The 12,867-nt window shown below is 44.7% G+C and overlaps 1 protein-coding gene across 1 annotated transcript; it reads left to right on the top strand. All coding sequences in view use genetic code 11, as the record gives it.

The window, feature by feature from the left end:
* Window positions 1-1,748: 1,748 nt before the first annotated feature.
* Window positions 1,749-9,513, top strand: EGR_02522 (hypothetical protein; the record flags this gene model as incomplete). The annotated part of the gene is made up of 14 exons (XM_024491771.1): window positions 1,749-1,854; window positions 2,054-2,383; window positions 2,454-2,587; window positions 2,654-3,430; window positions 3,735-4,239; window positions 4,307-4,711; window positions 5,067-5,251; window positions 5,527-6,016; window positions 6,197-6,379; window positions 6,483-6,849; window positions 6,996-7,497; window positions 7,692-8,318; window positions 8,532-9,074; window positions 9,247-9,513. The coding sequence occupies 14 exons, from the start codon at window positions 1,749-1,751 to the stop codon at window positions 9,511-9,513; spliced, it is 5,421 nt and encodes a 1,806-aa protein (XP_024353922.1).
* Between the last annotated feature and the right edge of the window lie 3,354 nt (window positions 9,514-12,867).

Raw genomic sequence — 12,867 nt, 5'->3', positions numbered from 1 at the left:
GAATAGACCAAAACTCATAGCACTAAGACAGTTAAGATTTTAATAGTAAATAAGTTAAGTGTTAAAAACTAAACAACTTAAATATGCCTATAGTTTGCAAGTGTCAGAGACAATCAACAACCCAAAAGCTAGATTAATTAACTTTTCACCTGAACAGCTCTGTGGCCTCATGAAGACGCAAGAGATAGTTGTAGCACAGCAGGAAAAGCGTTTCCGATAGGCAAAGCAGCTAGAGCCATTGGTTAATCTCCAAGAGCATACCGACGAAAAAGTGTGGAATTTGAGGGGCCTTAAGTGATTTCAAATTAGAGAGCAGATGTAAACGATCTGTTGAAGCACCACAAATCTTTAATACCTCAGGAGAGTTTTGTCGTGATCATAATATATTATTTTTTTCGTATTGTAGATGGATTTTTCGCACTAGTTTGATCGGTTTTAGATCCCTGAAAATCTATAACGAATTTGTGACTCCCCTTTTTCCTTTGGCAAATCCAAACGTCTATCTTATGACAGAAAAGCACCAACTGCAGTTTTTAAACTTCACATAGATGCACATTAAAAAGGGTTTGACGGCTAGCCGACTTTTGCCATTAACGTTGAGAATTTGTGTTTTCTGACGTATGCCCTTGCTTTTGTAATACGATAGTGGTTTATCCCTTGGTTCTGGTGAGGTGCCACTTTTGTACTTCGAACTAGCCCCCTTGTACCTCGCTGGGTGGGCTGGCCTTTTGGGCCAAGCCAATAGCCCAGACACCTTCTCCGTGCTGAATATATATATTCTGCCCGAGTATTGTGTCTTATTTCGTCTTCATGGAGTCTCGGGACGCTACGCTTTAGCAATCTACTATGTTAAAACAATTGCATAGTCTTACTGCTGTTTCTGACAACTTTTTTGTACCTGTGCGGCTTGTTATTACTTTAGAAATGCTTGGGTTGATTTGCATTTTTTCACTTATTTTTAATTAATATATGTTTACGTTTTACTAAGCGTCTATACTTTAAAAATTATTGCCATTCATGCCCTAATCCTAACTGTTTGCCTCATTATTTCTCTCTAAATAGAATAGTTTGTGCCTTATTGTCAATTTTACTAAATTAAAAGTTCCTGCATAATTTGTTGATTATTTGTGAAGCAAGGCGTTTGTTTTTACGGGAATGTAGAACTATGGCAAATTGATATACATGGGCTCTGTGGCCTTCGTTATATCTCATTATCCCTAACTCTTTTGGACTCTTTCACTTTAACCCTTGGTTAAGGTAAAGAGCACTGTTTTATGTCAAAAGCCCGTGCCGTTTTTAAATGCATAAAGTGAATATTTTGCCATCGTATTGCATAACTCCTTTGTAGGAAGTATCAGGGTGATCTTTGAGTTTGGTCTACACAAATTTAATCATAGCAAACTTCGGATTTAGTTGGGACTAAAGTAGTACTGCTCGGTTTTGAAGAACAATAACATTTATGCCATAGATCAATTAAATTTTTGGTTTTTTTAGCATTAAAAAAGAGCATGCAGCACTTTAAGATTAATTTGTTAGATGTTTTAGCAAATTTGATTTTGAATAATATTAGCTTTAAATCATTTTTTGTTTATATTTATCATGCTTTCGCACTCCATTGTTGTTAGGGCGGCTTTATTGTAAAGCGTTGGGTTTTCTGTCTTTGCGTTATTTCTTGTTTTTGGCTCTTGATAAACTTTGCAATTTTCGAAAAGGATAGCTCATTCTTTTTTACCCTATATCATTCTAGAATGAACACGAAGTTTTCAAGAATAGACAAGCCAAAGGGAAAGTTTGCACAGTCAAATATTAACTTGGTATACAGAGGAAATGCTAGTGAAATTCAGTCAAAACCTAGTAAGTGTTTTTATGCAGATGTATTTTGTTTTGTGCATTTTCTTCGTGCTGGGCAGCTTTGATTTTCTTGTGGATGCTTCGAGCACCGATTTTTACTAAATACTTTGTCAAGGTGACCTGCCGAACCTTTGTCTCTCTGCATGATATTATCTATTTAGAATGTGCTCTTCAGTGTCATCTTTTGTATTTGACTTTGAAGCTCTTCGAAGCGGAGGCCTTCAGCTTGTTGGTAAACTGCAAGGGACTAGGCGTAATCCTCCACCGCCCCCGTGGGTCCCGAGTATCAAGGCTGAAATGGGTGGCCAGGATACAAAAATAAACATTGTTCCGCCGGGAGGTTCTGGTTGGGGCACTGGATCCTCCACTATTACTACTTCGGAGAACTCGTCCAAAAGTGACCCAAAAATAACAGCTACTGCTTCTCTTCTCGAGGGTGTTGCTGAAGCCTCAGAGAAGGACAATGGTGACTCTAAACGCTCATCCTGTACTGAATCTTTTCACGCAGCTTTGGTTAAACCACCCCAAAAACGTAATTCTTCCCCAAATAATTTCTACGTGGTTTGGATACACATTGCTGCAATTTCACTCCGTTGTTTTAGCATTCTTCGCCCTCCGTTCCTCGAAAAGCGTTCCAATAAAAGCGCTCAGTGACGGCTCTTCTGATATTGGTCGGCCATTGACTGGGAAAACTGCAGGGCCCACGATACCATTTTACCAGCGCCCTGCCACTTCAGTTAGTGTTACTTAATGTTCTAGTTTCACGAAGCAGTATTTTTACCGTTTTTTCCACTATTTTTAGTCATTATCGGACTCGATTTCTCCCAAAGATCCTGAACTTACAGAAGTTAGCATTAATGAGAAACCAGCTGAAACCAAGGCTGTATCCAATGAAAGTACGGCACCCCGGACCGGTTGGGCGGCGGTAACGACGGAGGAACCAGACTTTCAAGAACGTATTAATTTCAGTGATGATGAGGAGGATTTATCAAAGACGCCTGTCGTTGAGATGTCCAACGAATCTCCAAAAACATCGGTTGTATCTGTGGCTTCATGGGCACCGACATCTATTCAACCTCAGGTCTCTGCACAGGTGCCATATCCGCGGACTGCTTGGGATCAACCTAATTGTTTCAATCCCGTGTCCCCCATGCAGCATTCTTTCAACACATCTTTCTGTGCTCCGAACGAGGGCATATTTGCGGAATCTGCTCCTATCGCCGGCACCCGTCCAGACGTGCTTCCTAGTCGTGAAGCAGCTCTTTTGTCAGAGCAGCTTCAACGGACGTCTTTTACTACCTCTGAGGCCCAGGTCCAGGCTCAGCGTGAAGAGCGGACGTTGGCCTTTAAGTCGGCTGTAAATAGGGCACAGATGGCGAGAAAGAAGCGGAGCGATGCTGAGGTTATGGAGTCTAAGCGGAAGGATCAGTCCATTGATTCGACGAAAAGTACCCTAACCGATGTTAGCGTTTTCTCCCAGTCGATTATGCAGTCTGGTACGGCGGCTATTGCTGGTACTCCCGCCTTCTCCATGCACGGCCCTGTTAATCATTCTCCCCAGCATCACACTATGGAGCCTGTGATTGCGGCCTTGTACAATAATGGGTTTTCTAGTTTAATGCACTCGGTGGCTTCTGGAAACGGTCATTTGGCGTCGCAAATGAAATCACAAGCACACTTGACTGGCGCTCTTTCTCCTCCATGGAATTCTGGCCCTTTTTCAACGAATAGTCAGCCTCCATTTATGCATCCTTCATATCCGCTCTCTAACTCTCCAAAATTACCAACCAGTCAGGGATTTTATTTCAAATCCGATCATTTTGCGATGAACGCTTTCAATCAACAGGTAGTTTTTGCATATTTTATCTTATTCTTTCTACTAGCCAAATCCAAAGAGTGGTCACGTTCAAGGGCTTCCACCTGATCGTCCTATCGAAAGTTCGGTACATTCGTACGGGAATACTATAGGGGAATCATCGGTGGTCAATCACCTTCCTTTCCATTCTGTAAAACCTCACATCACGCAACATCCTTCTAGTTCTCCAGTCCTGGAAAAGCGGATGGAGAGTGATTCTAATAAGGAACTGGTTGTTTCTTCTTTACCACGGGCTATAGCAATTAATAGTCGTCCCCTTCAGATCTCTGCTCATCCTGAGGGTTTGCGCACTGCATTTACACCCCCAGCACCGTCAACAATCGAGTCTTTCCCACCACAGAACTCACAACCACAACTCGTTCAAAAGCAACCACACATTACTCCGCTCATGGAAGTCAATCTTTCTGGTAAATGGAGCGAAAAGGACTTTGATACGTTCCCTCCTCCTGTGTCTTCGCGTGATAACTATGCTAAGTTCAAATCCAGCCGCGGCGGTTCGAAAAATGCGAACGGTACGTGTTAGAATGCTGATGCGGGATACCGCTTAAATGTTCCAATGAACTTCTAATCTGATTGTAGACGAAAGGAATGGCGGCCATCGGTACGCAACCTATAATAGTAGTGGACGGCAGAACCGTGGCCCACCACAAAGGGACGTGGTGAAGCGCTCGACACGACGAGCATTGGAAAGGGATGATGATCGTACTGAGGAGCTTCCCGTTGACGAGCCTGTTGTCTGTGATTGCAGCGAGGAACAACAGGGCAGTTCGAGGCGTCGTGACGACATTGTCAGCGGCACCTTCCCACGCCAACAGCTTGTTTGGGGCTCAACTCGCATGTCTAGGTCAAATCGTGGGGCTCTCCTTGATTATGATGCGTGTAAACAGCAAAATGGTGATTTTGGTAGACAGCAAGCGTGTTCCTCACACAATCAGCGGGATAGGTGGAAGAGTGGAAGCAGTGGATGCAAAAACAATAGACAAGGTAGTTAAAATTCAAATGTGTTTATTTTGCTTTTTCGTGTTCCATTTAATTTATGGGTTATGGGACTTCGTGTCTTTCAAAATGTGCAGTTAGTACTCATAATAGCATTGTAGTACTGGAAGCTTTACTTAAGAACAACGTGGTCAATGTCGCTCTTCGGAGACAGTGTGATGATACATGCGATTTCCTACGGAATTTTACAAATGCTTGAAGGTTGAAACGTCTCATTGTAGTTCACTTGAAATGCGTACTTTTACAGAATGCTTTCTTCGACGTGTTTAACGACCTTATTATGGCTTGAAAGGAATCAACATGGTAGCAATCCGTTCCATGCCTTTACGTCTATGAGTTTTAGGTGACCGTGCTATTGAAAAGGCGGGCTCTGCCGTATCAGCGGGTAGTGGTCGAGGCAGAAAGAGTTTTCCACGCAGTGGTCCTGGCGACCGTCGGTACAGTGGTCATGAAGATGTTGCGAAGCCTCGCGGGCACCATCCAAACCAGCGGAAGATCGATGAAAATCCAGAAACTACCAACACGATTGTATGTTGTTTTTATGGTGTTGGGGGTTCTCAACGCTCATGGGATCTGCTAAATGTATTCGGCACCTTAGAAGTCTGCTATTTCTTGTACGTTACAAAAATCGTTACAGAAACTCGGGTTTCTCTTGTCGCAATGAATACTTCGATTCTACAGTTTGGCACATCAGCACGAAAAACTGGTCAAAATTACATAACTATCCATGCTTCCTAGTAGCTGGTTTTTAGGTTGATATATATGCCCCTTTTTCATGGCGGTGAAATGTTCCGATTTTTTAGTCTCAAAATGATGTGAATGAGGTCGGTGCCAACGCAATTTTGGACTCTGAGCAAGGCACTACGCCTCTGCAACTGACGGGATCGGATTCTCAACAATATCATTCGCACAGACCGCGGCGGGGCGGTAGTAACAGTGGAAGAGCGCGGAGAGGACAGCATGGTGGCTCCCAAAGGCAGCCTCATCGCCGCGGTCGTATCGATCGCGCAAACACCCGTCGGCAGATTAACCGTCGCCATCCGGACGAAGATGATGATCAAGATTTTAAGGGTGGGCCTTCTAATACAAACGTCACTTCAACTACCGTTGCTACCACCACCACTTCTACCGGCGACAGCAATACAAGTAGGGGCGAAGGTAGAGCAAATACGGAATCAAACGGTAGCACTACCTCCAGTGGTCAGCAACAAAGTGGGTCTGTCGACGCTGTGCAATCTTGCGAAACCAGCATCTTTGTATCTGCTGCGAAATCTCGGAGCCATGCACATTCAAGTAAGCGATATCAGATAACTTCGTTTTCCAACATTATCAAGCCTCGCGACGCGCATGTGTGTTGTCTAGCAGCATGTCTTCCCTAGTCCCAATTCCCTGCATGCAGTGGACACCATACCGGCATGCATGTGTCCCGTCGATCGGTGTTAAAGAAGGACACATGCCTTATTTTTCTTGCAGTCACATTGGCGAGTGATGTAGAGGTCTGGGAGACTGCCTCGGAAGGTTTCAGTTCCTCTCTGTTGGGGACTTCGCCGGGGTGTTCCTTTGCCGATTTTACAAGCGTATCACCTGCAGCAAGTACTGCAAAAGCAGCTGATCATAAAGATTGCATTGCTGCTGTTGATGATGATTATGAAGAGGGTGAGTAACGTAGCAGGGCGCGCGGTCGCAGGCTTGACATGTATTCGTTTCTGGCATTGTATTTGTGCGGATTATGTATGCAATATTCCATTAATTCTCTCAGGCGGTTACAGCCATCCTCCCAAGAGAACCGCACAGCGTCGCCCAACTCCCAAGATCACAGGCAAAATCGTCCCCTTGATGTCGATTAACGCGGAGGCTCCACCTTCTTATTGCGACAACCCGAGCTTTCTAGACTCCCCGCTACCTACCGTTAAGTCATCTGGCAATGATGCAGCTCCTATTAGATCAGCTGTGGAAGTAAAAGATGCTGAATCTGTTGCTGGGAGTGTTTCCATCTCCAGCGAGGATGGATTTATGGAGGTGCGTTCTAAGTCAAGCAGAAGGCAACAAAAGGCAAAACTGCAGCAAAAGAGCCAGAAATCTTCCATTTCTTCCGACGAGCGATCTTCTACTGTTAAAATTAAAAAGTGAGTAGGATTAATGGGTATTTATGCCTATTTCTACTTCTGATGGTGACTAATTAGTGGTTAAACTTGGTCTTTTACATTGGTGGGAAACGCCACTGAAATCATACTCGTTTTGCTAAGTGAAATCGAGCATCTTTGTTGTTTAGCCGTGATCTTGTTAAGTCTCGTGGTCAGACGGCATCGTCCAGGACCGACCAGAAGCCTTCAAAGCCTTTCAAGAATGATGAAGCACCTGCAAAAGATAAGCAGCGTTCTGCTCCGACCACAGTCACAGCTGCTTCTGCTAACTCTAGTCAAACGTCCTCAAAGCATTCGGAATCTGCTGTCAAAAAATTGACAAATTCAGCCATGCCTCAACCAACTAATGCTTGGTTGAAACCACTTCAAGAAACTATCAACGAGAAGGCCGCCGCTGCCGCCGCTTTGGCTGCTCAAAACAGCACGAAATCGAAAACTGCCTTACCCGATTCTGCTGCTTCGTCGACTAAAGCGACTGTATCGACTACCGTCTCATCTTCTTACGCTTGGTCCGTTGTTGTCGGTTCGCGAACCACTGCAACATCGACAAGCTGTGATCCTAGTGAGAATGCTCCAATGTCGTTGACGGCTAAGACAAATGAAAAAGTGGTTGTCCCAAAGCCTGTGGAGGTGCGTTGCTGCTATTTCAAGATTGATTGTTCAGTTATTTTATTTCAACAGTTTTGTCTGTTTTCATCCTACTATTGACTGCAAGTTCGTCCTTTATAACATCTGCCTGTTTGTACCGTTCCATCAATTGATATGTAGTTGTTTTGTGGAAATTGTTGGAGTCCACGAGCATTCGTATCATTTGGACTTTGTAGAGCGCTACCTCGGATCATCCGTCGACGGTGGCAGTTGCTGGCGCTCCTCAGCCATTAACCATGCCAGCTGAGCTCGAATTGAGTGCAATTCCACAGTCAAGACAATCGGAAATCGAAGAGAAGATGCTACAGGACGAAGGTGCAACTCACTTGCCCGATCCCTCGGGGGTATCTGCTCCGAGTGCATCTACCGCAGTAGCAACTTCTGCCAATGTCTGCAAGGTCAGACCTCAAAAACAACCGACAAACGCTGTTATTAGCAGCTCTTCTGCAGCCCCTGTTTCTCAAGCATCAAAACCAGAGCTTACTTCTTTCCCCATGTCCACGGCATTTTCAACATCTGGTAATACAGTTCTCATAAATACATCTCAGTTACGGCGACCCATCGGCGATGTTGGAGATTGGCTAGGCAAAACTTCTGGTGTCTATACGAGCAATTCATCTTCTGTATTCTTCGACGGTTACGGAAGTAAGAAAATTGAAACTGCACCAGACTCTTCACTCGCATTGAATCCAGCTGCTGCCGTGTATTTGCAACAGCAGCAACAGCAGCCTTTCAGACAAACTTTACACCCCCTTCAGCAACAGCAACCCATGATGGGATTCGGTCTACCTGACTTGACTATGGTACGCTTTCGGCGTTGCGTTAAGCATAAATTTACACCTTTATTTTACGCCTTCCGCCCTTTTTATCTTTCGCTTGCAGCTATGTCCTTGAATGGGGGTTCTGGGATCTTTTTTTATATAAGTATGCTGAGTTCCATGCGAGTGCCAATAAGTGACTTGACGTGCCTGTTCTAGCGGCATCAAAATAATCAAATGAGTGGTACCTGTTCCCAGAACGGAATGGGCACGGACAGCTACTTCACAGTACCCCCATTTGGAGCAGGGAATGTGAATCAAGCGGGAGCACAGCAGCCACCGCGCAGCTTGTATCCTCCCGCCCCACCTGCTCAGCAACGCGGTTTCCCCTCATGGCAGCATCAACAGCACCACTCCCATCAGGAGGCTGCTGTTATGGCTGCCGCTGTTGCTGGTGCCGTAGCGCCCCAGGCCGCTGCCCTTTGGTCCTCTAACTACACCCCTTCACCCCCACCACATCATGCCCCCTATGTTGGTGTGATTGGTGCAGATCGGCCCTCATCGACGTCCTCTGTATCGGTAACATCTCGTCTTCAATCAGGCAATGCGAATGCCTCACTCTACGGCTCTGGACCAATGCGAGGTGGAAGCGGTGTGACTCCTGGTGTGGGAGGTCCACCCTTCGCCCAACCGGCTCCGCCGCCTCCGCCTCAAGCTGCTTCCATGCCGCCCCCTAGTGGACTTTATGCCCCTTCTCCAACGCATCCAACACCTCCACCTCCTCTGCCGTTTGATCCCAATGTAAGGTCCTCTCATCAGAGGGTGTGATTTAAAATGCAATTTTTCTCACTAGATTTTCACCACCGAATCTGCTCTTATCTTCTCTTAGTTTCTCATGAGCGCTCAGTTTTGTTCGGGGACAACCGTTGTACTAGTGTTGCTGCTATTGTATCCATATATTATTCTCCTTTAGTTCGCTTACACGAGCGGAGGTCTCGCAAATTCGACGAGTGTTTTTTCGCACCAGTCGGGAACTGCGGGAGGCCCTGCATTGCTGGCTGCTCCGCAACGTCAGTCAGGATCTGCTCGATCTCTTGGTGACCACCCCCACACCTCGCATCCTCCGGTTTTCATCAATGCCTCTCACGCACCCTTCCCAGCTGCTCCCGCTGCAATTCCCGTTCATGGTCTGGCTGGTCCTCCTACGGCCCCCATGACTACGCCTGGACTGCACTTTTAAAACTTGCAACTCTGCGCTGTCCTGTGAACCTGATAGCCTCGCATTACCTCACATTTAAGAATGTGCGCACTAGTGGCTCTTGTCGTCTTGACCCCTCTGTCCTTTAGCTACGACCTTTCTGGCCCCCTCAACAATCTTCTCATCTCAAACCGCCCAACCTGTCTGATGTTTCCAACTAACACAATTCTGTGCACGCACTGTATGATCCCTATAATACACCCGTCCTTCCCTCACTGGTTCGCTGTTGCCCATTATTCACGTCTCAACCTTTCCCGATTCTTCTTTCTCTCTAACATTGTTTGTCTGATTAATCTTTATCTTTTTAAAGTGAAGAACCTGAAGAATAAGTGATCGTGCCGCCTTTCTATGGTTTGAGGGAAGGAGGGATGCGCGATGTCGCTAAAACTGCCTTGTCACGTCTTGGCTTTTGGGCCTCAGTCTGTTTATCCCGGTGCTTCATCAAAGGTTCTCTCATGTTAGGCGGCGGTCTGCTCCAATCGTAAGCTAGGCTTGGATTGCACACCAGGGAAATTGTGGCGGTTTAGGTGCAGTGGAGTGCGGCACCGGGAGTAGGTATCCGTGCTTGGGATCTAATGGGCGGCGCGTCGGTAGACCCGGGCTCCTGCAGTGCATAAATTGCGCGTGACTGATGTATCGCAGGTTTGTTTGCAGTTGGTTTCTGGCGTAACGCCAGTCGAGGTGACTTTGTGGTAGGACATTGGCGAAATCATAGCCGGAGTTAGGTATTTTTCTACTTGGTCGGCAGATCTACGCCTAGTTTAATCAGTTGGGGGGGCCGGCGGGGTTAAAGGATTGTTAGGTAGTTTCGTCTGAGCTGATCAGGAAACCCATATTGTTTGGTATGAGGGTTCTAATGCGTACTTTGAATGGCACAGCACCTCTTGACACAAGCGATCAGGAGGGGATGACGCAATCCCGAGGTCATGAGGTAAAGCGAATACGTGCATTCAGCCTGACTCCGATGCGATAGTAATTCACCTACCACCTGTTCTCCGGGCAATGGTGAAAATTCAAATGCTCTGTCAATTTTGCTGACTAATCTAAAAATTCGAGAAGCAACTTCTAATAGTTAGCTTTTATAGAATTTTGTATTCCAAAATGTTTAAATTAAAGGTGAAGCGGAAAAACTTCCAGTAATTTACGTAAACTTTAGACGAGGGAAACTAGTGGTGGAACGGCAAGTCTAACGGACTACCTGATGATTTTGAAATGTTTGGTGCTAAATATCCTCCCTACGCCATCGCCCAAGGGCGGATCACCTGGCTTTTAATCTGTATGTATGATAATTTTCCCTTACACACGTTCGTAGTATCGCACATCCGCATGTAACCCGAATTTCGTTGTCATTTTGTAAAAATCCGGAGACTGAAAAACAGTGACAGCATTCCACACAAATCAAAAAATTTTTGTGATCCAGCTTGTATACACATACCCCTAACGATAGGTATGTCGATTTAAGTGAGAACCGTTGCGATGTCACTAAGTTTTAAATGTTCTTTTCTGATACAACTAAAGAAAGAACAATATAGGAGGTTAGTCTTGAGAATTGGGTTTGGACAAAAACTTTGTTAACTGATCGAATATCCTTAGTTTGACCTAATTCACAGCCAGTTCATGCTTGTTTGCAAGAGCATTTCTAACAAGCCTTAATTTTTCCTAAATATGTTAAGCCCAAAAGTTTGGACTTTGTACTAAATGTCTGAGGAAAAGTCCATGGTGAAGCGGAAAATTTGTGTCAGCCTCCTACATTCAATTAGCACCTTAGCGTTATCTTCGTCTTATTCCATTGATTCGTCTCAAATGCATTGTTTGCCTTGGTCGTCATATCGTCCGTTGATGGATGCCTCCCTTAATATTGCTTGCAAAGGAAACAACGGGAATCATTGTTCTCCCCTCCCTGCGTTCACAAATCATTGCTTGTTGGGAAGATTGACAGCCTAAAGAGCAAACATTTGGCCTTATAGTGAATTACTGAATGAAGGTGTATCATATCAAGTATTTTCAACCGCAGGTAAGCTCAATAATATCGCGTAGTGGTTAGTGATCCGAAGATCTGCAAAGATCTGGGTATTTATTCGTTATTTAACCTACATCATTGTGGGTTTATGCCACCTACAGTAAAATGAATTAAAAGTATTATTTCTAGCCTTAATTGTATGAGAGTTTTGAAATAATTAATGCTACAATAATTTGATTATGCTGGTCATAAATCGGGAACTGCGGGTCTCTCCAAAATTACAGACTCCGATTTGTGCTCGCAAACTTTCCAAATGTAAGGGGATCTTGAGCTGAATGAAACGCATATTTCAACACCAGATTCTTGGCATGCCTGTGAAAAGTAATTCAAACACACAAGAATGCAAAAACATTTCCTTCAGTTGAGTTGTGCCGAGAAAAAAGTTTTTCCTTCAGAGGTTGGAAGAACTCAAAAATCCTAACTGAATTCCTTACTGCCCACAACACTTTCGGACGCATTTTAGATTATTTATTTCATAACATTTTTAGTATACAATTTAACATTTTAGAGAAGGATTTTGATTTGATAAGACCGTAAGATAAAACTGTTATCAGGTGAGCAACGACCGAACAACAAAATGCATTTAAGCGATGGTTTGCCTGCTCCTGCCGCATACATTGACCACTTGGAAGAGCACACATTTGCACCTCTGTGTTGTTCTTTGCCCGAGTTCTACCACCATGTTCAAAACAAGTGCAATCGTTTTCCCAGGTATCTTTGAGATATCAGTGGAAAACGATTTCTTGTGTCGATACTGGTTCAATTCAGGCCATCAAACTAATTACGCGAATAGTGAAGACTTTTCTAAGAATCAGAGAAAACTGTGTAAGCATACATTGAATTTCCTTCTACAATTTATGGCACAGCACAGAACACGCTAGCTGGCCTTTGATTTTTTTAAGGAAGATTTGGCGTTGGAAAGTGCATCATTAAATTAATGAAATGATGGGAATCTTGCATCACTGCACAATAAAAGATGAAAGACGGTTCGGCCATGGAACTGAAAGGACAGAGGAAAACCTGCTTTAACAGTCATAGGAAAAACGCTAGAATTTCTAGGCAGGGGCAGTAAAAGCACAAGTGGAAATTATCAAATGAGTGCGGGCAGTCATGGTGAGGTGATGGGGCGCACCTAAAGGTCTACTTTAGTGCGCGAAGTAGAAAAGTGGAATGGGCGGACACCGCGACATCTCATAGTTTGTCTCAAAACTGATTAACCCAGCCTGTTGCCAAACAATGCGATCTTCCCAGTGCGCACGGCCCAAGAGCCCAAAAAACCGTCGCACCCCATAATAGAAATCCCCCAGCGTGGATAT

Source organism: Echinococcus granulosus (genome assembly GCF_000524195.1).
Source record: "Echinococcus granulosus chromosome Unknown EG_S00011, whole genome shotgun sequence".
NCBI classification, from domain to species: domain Eukaryota; kingdom Metazoa; phylum Platyhelminthes; class Cestoda; order Cyclophyllidea; family Taeniidae; genus Echinococcus; species Echinococcus granulosus.
Note: the sequence above shows the minus strand (reverse complement) of the source record. Positions and strands in the feature narration are given on the sequence as shown.